At 37.1% G+C, this 11458-nt stretch overlaps 1 protein-coding gene across 1 annotated transcript; it reads right to left on the minus strand.

Moving 5' to 3' along the window:
* Nucleotides 1-10161: 10161 nt before the first annotated feature.
* On the minus strand, nucleotides 10162-11121 carry LOC113886032. Its single transcript, XM_027531972.1, has one exon. It carries the CDS (start codon nucleotides 11113-11115, stop codon nucleotides 10162-10164), a length of 954 nt encoding a protein of 317 aa, XP_027387773.1. The 5' UTR covers nucleotides 11116-11121.
* Between the last annotated feature and the right edge of the window lie 337 nt (nucleotides 11122-11458).

Raw genomic sequence — 11458 nt, forward strand, 5'->3', positions numbered from 1 at the left:
TATCTTCTCAGTCCGTTCTAAGTCTATAAAAGAAAATCACCATACTTTAGTGTGGGTATGTTCATGCATGTGTATGCACATGTGTATGTGTTATAGGGGAGAGTAATTCTATGGAGATCACTATTTGATCCCTTCTCAGAAGAGATTCACAATCTCTTCTGGGATTTCTCAAGTCTCTCTTGTTTCTCTGGGACAAAAATAAAATGATCCTGGTTGAATCAGAGAAGGAAATATAAACTCTACAAACTTTATAATTCAAGCACTTCATAACTTTATCAGAGGCAACCCCAATTTCTGAATTTTGAAAATCATCAGAATGGGCTTCTGTGGTAGCTCAAGTGAGTCTGCCTGCAATGCATGAGATGTGTGTTCAATTCCTGGGTTGGGATGATCTCCTGGAGAAGGGAATGGCAACCACTCCAGTATTCTGGTCTGTAGAATCCCATGGACTGAGGAGCCTGGAAGCTACAGCTCATGGGATCACAAAGAGTCGGACACAACTGAGTGACTAAGCACTAAGCACACACTTCCATTTCTGAGTACTTTTCTTTCCTTCCATATTCTATATGTGTATATTAACATATGCATGTCAAATGGCATAATATTCATTTCACTCACAATAAGTGATAGGAGTACATGTCTTCTGTAGTTAATACAGAAGATTCATAAATCTTTGAAAAGTAACTTTATTACTTTTAATTGTATTAGTCTCAGCTGCTTTCCTTACTAGAATCCCACTTCAAAATATCTGAAGCACTGGAAGACTACCACCTGAGGGTTGCTGTTTAATATGGCAGCTTCCTTCTCCCCAGACCATGACTCCAGAGAGCAGAAACATAATTTATTGGCAGACATCATGCTTATATCTCAATAGCTTTTCAAACTCCAGAAGTCATCTTCTCTTGTTCTAATTTAGATAATCTGTTGCATGTGTGTGTGCAAGCTAAGTTGCTTCAATCGTGTCTTTGCAACCCTATGGACCGTAGCCCACCAGGCTCCTCTGTCCATGGGATTCTACAGGCAAGAATACTGGAGTGGGTTGTCTGCCTTCCTGCAGGGGATCTTCCCAACCCAGGGATCAAACCCTCTACTCTCTTATGTCTACCTGCATTAGCAAGCTGGTTATTTACCACTAGCAATATCTGGGAAGCCCTAGATAATCTCAGGAACCAGGACAGGTTCCTAAAAGTAGGGCAGGTATTCCATCACTGTGACCAGGGTGGCAGTATAGTCAGATTGATCAATGCAATTTGAACTTCATGGCAATGGTAGAGGTGAGAAAAATATTCATATTCCAAAAATATAAGAAAGGTTTTTAAAGGCAAACAGAAGATTCTATGCTGGTCTTTCTGTGTGTGTGTGTGTGTGTGTGTGTGTGTGCAATCATGTATTTTGCGTGTGCTCTGTATAGAATTCAAAGATGGTAGAGATGTAGGTAAGTAGAGTGCATGCAAAATACAATTAAGAATTTTAGTTTAAATGCAATTTTGGGTAATATTGGTCAATTGTGTGATTTTTTTGTGTGTGTGTGTGTGTGATTTTTTTTTAAGAGACCAATATATGTTTAGTTTACATTTGCAAAGAAGATGAGCAGATTCTAGGAAATGGAAATTTATATTCTTACTTAAAACTGAAACAGTAGTTGGATTACTATGTTCAGTCTGACGTACAATACTTAATGTAACAGAAAAACTAGACAGTTTCAGAAAAATGATCTAGAAATCTGTCATTTTAGAATGTCTGAAAAAAACTGAAGATAGTTTTGGAGTGAAGCAAAAATTCATGTAGCATAGGACAGTTAACTCATGGCCCAAAATATTGCTTTACTTAAGACATATTGGTGTCATTGTATATACCATCAAGAGACTGAAGTAAAACTAACTGCTTGAAATTACAGGTGAAATATTTGGGTTCAGACTGAAATGAGTATTCCAACTCTCAGACATAACTAAGTCTTAGTCAAAGTTTTGCTTTCAGCCTGAATAACTAGTTACTTAGCAGATATATTGTTAATGACATAAGGACTTGATGGCTGGTAGGATTAAATAGTCTATTATATCTCTTCCAATTTCAATGTTTAATGAATTTATAATTATTATAGGTTCTGATACTAAGATAGTAATGGATTAAAACTTCATATCAATTCCATACTTGCCCTATGACCTTGGGTTAATTACATCTACTGTCCAGTTCTCTGAAAAAACAAAAATACTAATATCTCTTTCATGTGAAAATTAAGTGGATCTTAGTAAGAAAATATTGTTATTTTACTTTTGATATATTGTTTCTTTCCAATATATCTTTTGTTTAACCAACATTTTCATTCCTGAATGATGGCCAATGTTTTAAATTTTCTTCTCCTTAGCACACCTTCTTCTTGCCTCTTTTACATTAACACATATGGTAATACATATTTGAAGATTTTTACTGAATATTAGCTTCCTAAACTATCAATAATTTCCATAGTGACTAAATAAGTTCACATCAATTTCTTTGTCATTCAAAGATTTATATTGTCTGATAGCTAAAGAAATATTTTCTTATTAATGTTGGAACAGCTATCATAATTTATTTCACAAAAAAGCATAGTAGGCTCTCATTTTTAATTCATCAAATTCCTTTAGCTTTTCTCAGTCTACCCCCTTATCCTGTGAAACCTATTTAATAGTAAAGGCACTGTAATCAAGGTCCTTGAAAAGTGCAAGACACAGTTAATAAGAACATTTTCTATGTGTCCAAGAATACATTTCTTATGTCACATTTAGCATGTACTTTAATCTCTATTAATTTAGTTATTTACTAGTTTTTCTTCTGTACCTGATGAGTAACTCAAAACAGTGCCTTCCATACAGAAAGTACTGATAAATATGATATTTTAATAAAATGATTGAAAATTTTGTGAAAAGTTAACATAGACTCCACAAAAGTGAATGAAGCTCTCAGACGTGCCAGAGTTGAAGTGAGTAAACAAAGTGTGTTGAATTTCTTCAACAGGGGAAAGGTAGGTGGTAAAATATTACTTGTTTGGGAGTTGACTATTCGAGTGAGGACAGGAAGAGATAGAAAAAATAGCTACCTGTATCTGTTAGTGCACAAGGAGGGAGCTAGAGATCTAACATTTAAAAAGTTAGGACTGGGTTTAAGACACTTCCTCCTTAAAAATTCTGAATTGCGATTTTCTCCTATACTTATCTGAAGGCAAAAATGATTCTGATGATGCCAGCGGATAGTTATGAGTACCAACCTTGCAGGACTCTTTGGTGTTGAGGGTCATGCCTAAAAGCGTCTGTGATAATAATTTTGTGTCACTAATCAATCTCTGATGAAGCTGATGGCCCTCTGCAAAAGTTAGTTGATAGATGAGGATTTTATACTCTGGGTATCAATGCTAAGTGTCTGATGATGAGGAACAAACAATGATTAATTATCTCCCACTAGAATCTTACCCCACAACTGTGGCTCCTGGGAAAACAAATAATTAGAATTTCCCTCTTTCCCTATTGGCTCTCAAGTGTTGAACAGTGTCACATAGCTTTGGTTATTTTTTCTTGTTAGGTTATTTATCGTAAACAAGGAAGTAATAGATCTTGTTAGAGCCCACTAAATTTCATGTCAAACTAATTAAAAGTTCAAAATTTCATGAAATTATAAAGACATACACTAAAGTAATGTCTTAAAGTGGTTTTTCACAAGGGGAAAATAGAAAATTGAGGGAAACAAACTTTATATGTAAGATTTGAAATTTCTGTTTTCATATATAATACTAACTGTATTTATATATGATGCTGCTGCTGCTGCTGCTAAGTCGCTTCAATCGTGTCCGACTCTGTGCGACCCCATAGACGGCAGCCCACGAGGCTCCGCCATCCCTGGGATTCTCCAGGCAAGAACACTGGAGTGGGCTGCCTTTCCTTCTCCAATGCATGAAAGTGAAAAGTGAAAGTGAAGTCACTCAGTCATGTCAGACTGGTAGCAACCCCATGGACTGCAGCCCACCAGTCTCCTCCATCCATGGGATTTTCCAGGCAAGAGTAGTGGAGTGGGGTGCCAATATATGATGATACATTACTAAAACAAAAGTACTTGGATATTTTAACTTGGGACTAACTAAAAGCATCTTATAGCTATTGCCATAACCCTGTGAGAAATTCCTAACAGATCTAAAATCGAAGGATGATGACTAATAATTTTATAATTTCCCCAATAATTGTAAAAGATATGTTGAAGAACAAGATACAGATACATGTGTTCTAAAGACTATTTTAGTTTTATAATATTAAATAGTTTTATTTATTAGGAAATAAAAATTATATTTAATATCTTTATTCAAAAGACTCATGCAAATGTGGTACCTGAATTGACACACTATTCACCATTTTGGAGATATTTTGCTTGAGGGACTAGGTATAAATGATGCTTCAGTGAATATGCTTAAAATCCAAGTGCTTTTGTACATCTCCTGATCCACCATTTACTGCTGGTAAACTTGGACCAGCAACCTCATTATCTATTTAGCAGAGATATAGCACCTGAAGGGCTTCTCTGATGGCTCAGATGGTAAAGAATCTGCCTGCAATGTGGGAGACCCAGGTTTGATCCCTGGTCAGGAAGATCCCCTGGAGGAGGGCATGGCAATCCACTCCAGTATTCTTGCCTGGAGAATCCCTGTGGACAGAGGATCCTGGAAAGCTACAGGCCATAGGGTTGCAAAGAGTGAGATATGACTAAGCAACTAAGCACAGTATACAGCACCCTGAAAAATAGTAGTAACAATAATAATAATTGTTTACTTATAGTTGTTACAATATGCTATTAATTAGAAAGTAAGTGGTAATTACACACCTCAAAATACAAACATCAATTATAATGTTTAAAATATTCATCTCTTTTGTTTTTCTTTAAGTAAGAGGCTATAAAAAGTCATCAAATTAAGGGATATAGAATCATATATGCAGTCTCCTATTCTGATAGTATATAGATTATTTTATGATTACATGCCTCAAAGTAAAATTTAAAAAGAATTTCACTTGATTAAAAATAAGAAAAGAAGAAACAGAAAATCTGAAATGTCTACTTAACGGCTAAATAAAGATGAACTTAGGGGGGAAAAAAAAGGTGAACTTGAAATGAATTTTACAAATAAACATGAAGGCTAAACTGTTCAACTTCTGGAGAAAAGTTACTAAAGAAAATAAAAAATATTGGAGTAGCTTGATAATTCTTAGAACACAGATTAACCATATAACTTTGACAAACTCTGTTTTGTCCAACTTAAAAACTATTCTTTAAAAGACTCTAATTAAAATAAATAAATTTAAATTCAAAAAAAAGAAAAAGACAAAAGAAAATGTTCTAAACTATTAGCAATATAAAGACAGTTAAAAAGAAAATTCAATCAACATTGCTGGAAGAAAAACAGAATTATATTTTTATTCTCTCTACAGAAAATGATTACACATTGTCCTATGAAGAGATACTTCAAAATTTGTACTTCCTTTTGATTTCTTTTCTTTATGGAAATTAAAAATTAATTTTACTTAGTAAAAAGAAAAAATAAAAAAAAATAAAAGACATCATTAGAAAATTAAAACAAGCCACCATGGAATGTTATTGAAAATGTGTAAACAATACAGATAAGACAATAACATGAAGATTATCAAGCCAATGAAAAATAGAAAAACTGTCTGAACAGATATATTATAGAAGACGATAAAGGAATAGTTAATAAGTTCATAAAAAACAATAAAATAAGTACTCATTAGGATATGAAAGCTAAAGGTAAACCATAGGGACAAACTACCATATACCTATACTGAATTAGCATTAAATACATAAGTAAATAACAGACAAACAAAAACCTACAATTGCAAAACTTTGAGGCAATATGAACCTTCTAGAGAGGATATAGAGCTACCACTTTGGAAAACTGTACAGCAATTTTAGAAAGTCAGGTATACACTTATGTTATAACCTAGCACCTCTACTCCTTGGTAATTTACCCAAGAGAAATGTACACATATGTATACACTAAAACTTGTACAAAAATGAGCATAGAAGATTTGGTTCTAACAACCCAATGGAAACAGCCCAAATATTTAACTAATGAATAGGTAAATGAATTGTGATATGTACTTGTATGCACAGGGTAGAATACATTTATTAATAAAAGTAGTAAATCACAAATGCAAGCAGAAATATGGACTAATCTTAAAAATGGCAAGTTGTCTAAAATGAGCCAAACATAAAAGAGTACCTACTGTATAATTCCATTTATATGGGAGTCTAGAAATCTAGAAAAGTAGAACTAATAATCTACAGAGTAGAAATGAGGTCATTTCCAGACTGCAGTGGAGTGTGGGAGAATATCTGGTAAAGGCCTTGAGAGAACCTTTTAGAATGATAAGAATATTTCATATCATTACTGAGGTGTTTGTTTCACCAGTGCACAGCATATGCAATTTTCAAAACTTTTGATAGGAGGACTTTATTTTTAGAATGAGTATATACGTTCTTGATGTAATCTTGACAAAACTGTATCTTGATATAGTCTTGATAAAATCTCAATATAGTAAAAATAGAATGAAATGAATCAATAATGTTAATTGTAAGACAAAAAATCTAATAAAAAATCAGCAAGGATAAGGAAGATCTCATCAAGATTCATAAATTTGAATAGACTTCCCTGGTGGCTCAAACAGTAAAGTGTCTGCCTACAATGTGGGAGACCCGGTTTCAATCCCTGGGGGGGAAAATGCCCTGGAGAAGGAAATGGCAACCCACTCCAGTATTCTTGCCTGGAAAATCCCATGGACGGGGGAGCCTGGTAGGCTACAGTCCATGGGGTCGCAAAGAGTGAGCAACTGCACACGACTGAGCAACTTCACTTTCACTTTCTATATTTTCATAGCTTGCAGGAACATTAAATGAAGCACATTCTATTTAAAGGCAGATTTGGGGCTTCCCAGGTGTCACATGAAAAGAGGGCAACATATGATTAGATGGCTGGATGGCATGAGTTTGAGCAAACTCTGGGAGATAGTAAAGGACAGGGAAGTCTGTTACATTGCAGTCCATTGGGTCACAAAGAGTCTTCTGACGACTTAGCAACTGAGCAACAACAATGCTGCTAAGTCACTTCAAAGTCATGTCCGACTATATGCGACCCCATAGATGGCAGCCCACAAGGCTCCCCCGTCCCTGGGATTCTCCAGGCAAGAACACTGGAGTGGGTTGCCATTTCCTTCTCCAATGCATGAAAGGGAAAAGTGAAAGTGAAGTCGCTCAGTCATGTCCGACTCTTTGCAACCCCATGGACTGCAGCCCACCAGGCTCCTCCGCCCATGGATTTTCCAGGCAACAGTACCTGAGTTGCCTGTTGTTCCAGGCAACAACAATAAGGTGGCTCTAATGGTAAAGAATCTGCCTGCCAATGCAGGAGACATAAGAGACATGGGTTTGATCCCTGTGTCTGGAATATTCTTGAAGGAAGGCATAGCAACCCATTCCAGTATTCTTGCTTGTAGAATTCCATGAACAGAGAAGCCTGGCAGGCTACAGCTGAAAGGGTGTCAGAGTCCAACATGACAGAAGCAAGTGAGCATGCACCCATGAAGAATCTTTATAACATTATTTGTATGGTGGTTCATAATGTAAACTATAGTACATTTTCAAATGCTTTCATTGATCTTTACATTTAAGAAATAACAACACAATTCTTACAGGTTTTCTCACAAAATATTTAAAAAAGAGGCAATATACATGCCATGTAGTGGCATGTTTCAGGGAAAGAAATTTGAAATTTCTTTTTTTTTTTCTTTTATCTTCTCATTTCTTTTCTTTCCTTACAATCAGCCACTCAATTTGGTGGTTCTCTTGTTCTCTGTACATCCCCTGCCTGACCACACCTACTCCTTACTCACATGACTGACCTTCTGGTGTCCTCGCCCCAGGCCCAAGCTATTAGTTGTTTCTTTTTGCCTAGGGGCAGTGAGAGATGTGTCCCTCTGCTGGTTTCTGTGGTAACTAATGAGGCTATCTGAGGTCAATTCCCCTATAACCTGTAATCTCCCCCACTCCAGCCCTCTCTCCCCAGAGTGAAGACAGTCACCATGCCCTGCCCATCCATGAGCTGCACATGGTGGGGTGTCCCTTCAGGATCTTGCTTCAGAAGTGTAAAATCCATTGAACCATTGATGTCTTTAATACTAACTTTGAGCTCTTTCTTTGATCTTCAAGCTGGGAAAGAACAGGCCTGTAGGCCTGTGGGGTTGCAGCCCAACACCTCCATTCTTCTCTTTCTTCATTTTCAACCTCTTTTCCATCCTTCCTCCTTCTTTCTCTAAGCCATTATTTAGAAAAATTACTTATAAGGCATTTTTACCACTTAATGAGGTCTGTTGTTGTTCAGTCCCTAAGTCAAAGTAAAGTGAAAATCTCTCAGTCAAAGTCCGACTCTTCACGACCCCATGGACTATACACTCCATGAAATTCTCCAGGCCAGAATACTGGAGCAAGTAGCCTTTCCCTTCTCCAGGGGATCTTCCCAATCCAGGGGTCAAACCTAGGTCTCCCGCATTTCAGGCAGATTCTTTACCAGCTGAGCCACCAGGGAAGCCCAAGAATACTATAGTATGTAGCCTATCCCTTCTCCAGAGGATCTTCCAGACCCAGAATCAAACCAGGGTCTCTTGCACTGTAGGCAAATTGTTTACCACCTGAGTTAACAGAGAAAAACCTGTTCAGTCCCTAAGTGGTGTCCATTTCTTTGTGACCCCATGGACTATAGCATGATAGGCTTCCCTGTCCTACACTATCTCCTGGAGTTTGCTCACTCATGTCCCTTGAGTTAGTAGTATTATCTAACCATTTGATCCTCTGCCACCCCCTTTTCCTCTTACCCTCAATCTTTCCCAGCATCTGGATCTTTTCCAGTGAGTCAGATCTTCACAACAGGAGACCAAAGTATTGGAGCTTCAGCTTCAGCACCAGTCCTTCCAATGAATATTCAGGACTGATTTCTTTTAGGATTGACTGGTTTGATCTCCTTGCTGTCCAAGAGACTCTCAAAAGTCTGCTCCAGCACCACAATTTGAAAGCATCAATTCTTCAGTGCTCAGCCTTCTTGATGGTCCAACTCTCACATTGAAACATGACCACTGGAAAAACTAGTTTGGCTATATGGACCTCTGTCAGCAAAGTGATGTCTCTGCTTTTTAATATGCTGCTGTCTAGGTTGGTCATAGCTTTTCTTCCAAGGAGCAAGCATCTATTAATTTTGTGGCTAAAGTCACTGCGGGATTTTGGTGCCCAAGAAATAAAATCTGTCACTGTTTCCACTTGTTCCCCATCTAACTGCCATGAAGTAATGGCACCAGATGCCAAGATCTTAGTTTTTTGAATGTTGAGTTTAGAAAACATTTTACCACTCAATGAAATTTAAACTATAATATAAAAATTACAAAACCCATCCAATTAAAATAAATAAATTTAAATTTAAAAAAAAGTAAACAAAATATTACAAAATCACAGTTATAGACCTTGTGAAATTTTAAACTTCATACTAAGGTGGTCTAATATTTAATGTAATGAAACATAATATGAAAATAAAACAGGAGTAAACTCAGGGAGACATATTTTGGCCACATGAGGCAAATAGCCAACTCATTGGAAAAGACCCTGATGCTGGGAAAGATTGAAGTAAGGAGGAAAAGGGGACGAGAGAGGACGAGATGGTCAACAGTCGGATGGCATCGCTGACTCTATGGACATGAGTTTGAACTAACTCCAGGAGTTGGTGAAGGACAGGTAACCTTGGTGTGCTGCGGTCCTTGGGGTTACAAAGAGTCAGACATGACTGAGTGACTGAACAACAACAGAGACATACAAATTTGAATGGGTCTCCTAATGGATTCATAGCTGGGGAACATTAGCTGCAACATCTTAGAATTTTTATTAATTTAAAATACTCTCCTCTATTACTTATTAGTTCTGACCTGATCTCCAAAGTATTTACCTCTCAGAGTCCAAATAATATATTAACTGGAAAACAAGTTACTAATACCTATTACAAAAGGATAAATTAAGGACAGAGGTTTCTCTATTAAATATATTCTATATAATTAAGAATTGGTATTCCTCAGCAGTCTACATGACTGATATGGATCATGATATTGGCTCTGTTCCTACATGTTTTGCACAGTCTAGAATTTTTTTCAGCGCAAATTTGACATCCCTATTCCGTAGGCTATAGATCAGGGGGTTTAGCATGGGCACAATGATGGTATAAAACACAGAGGACACTTTCCCTTGGTCCATGGAGCTGACTGATGATGGCTTCAGGTACATGAATGCAGTAGATCCATAGAAAATAGCAACAGCTGAGATGTGAGAGCTGCAGGTGCTGAAGGCTTTGGACCTGCCCTCCTTGGAGTGGATTTGGAGGATGTTGGAGAGGATGAAGATGTAGGAAGAAAGAATAACTAAGGCAGGAATCAAAATGTTAAATGCACTTAAGAATATAACCAATAATTCATTGACATAGATGCTGGAACAGGATAGCTCCAAGAGTGGAAAGAGATCACAGAAATAATGGTTAATAATATTGGTGTTGCAGAAAAAGAGTCTCAACATAAATCCTGTATGGACTGTGGATCCAGTGATGCCCAAAATATAAACTCCCACTGTGAGGCAGAAGCAGATGTAATAAGACATGGTGATGTTGTAAAGCAAGGGGTTGCAGATGGCAACATAGCGGTCATATGCCATCACAGCCAGCATGTGACTTTCTGAAATAGCAAAAATGATGAAGAAATAAAGTTGAGTCATGCATTCAGGATAGGAGATAATATTCTTCTCTGTCATGAAGCTCACCAGCATTTTGGGGGTAATGACAGTCGACTGACAGAGATCAATAAAGGACAAGTTGGTGAGGAAATAGTACATGGGGGTGTGCAGGTGAGAACTGAGCCCAGTCAGTGTGATCATGCCCAGGTTCCCCACCATCGTGACCACATAGATTCCTAGGAAGAGGAGGAAAAGGGGCAGCTGGAGTTGTGGCTGTTCTGTGAGTCCAGCGAGGATGAACTCAGTCACTGAGGAATGATTTCCAGGGTCCATTATGTTCTCAATCAGTTCTAAGTTGAAAGAGAAAATGAGATTTTATGCCCATGTGTGCATGTGTGTGAGTGTCTGTGTGTACATGTGAGTGGGTGCTGGGGAGAGTAATTTGGGAAGGTCATTATTTGATGTCTCATCAAAAGAGACTCATGATGCAGAGGTCTCCTAATTCTCTCCTGCTTCTCTGAGACAATGATCGTAGTTGAACCAGAAAAAAAAAAAAAAAATCAAACTTCTTCATGAAATTTATAATTAAGATACTTCATAAGATTTTAAGAGAAAATACTGATTGTAGATTGTTAAAATCAGGGTGAACATTACTACTGAGACCTCTGAAGACTTT

Source organism: Bos indicus x Bos taurus, chromosome 29, assembly GCF_003369695.1.
Source record: "Bos indicus x Bos taurus breed Angus x Brahman F1 hybrid chromosome 29, Bos_hybrid_MaternalHap_v2.0, whole genome shotgun sequence".
Classification (NCBI taxonomy): domain Eukaryota; kingdom Metazoa; phylum Chordata; class Mammalia; order Artiodactyla; family Bovidae; genus Bos; species Bos indicus x Bos taurus.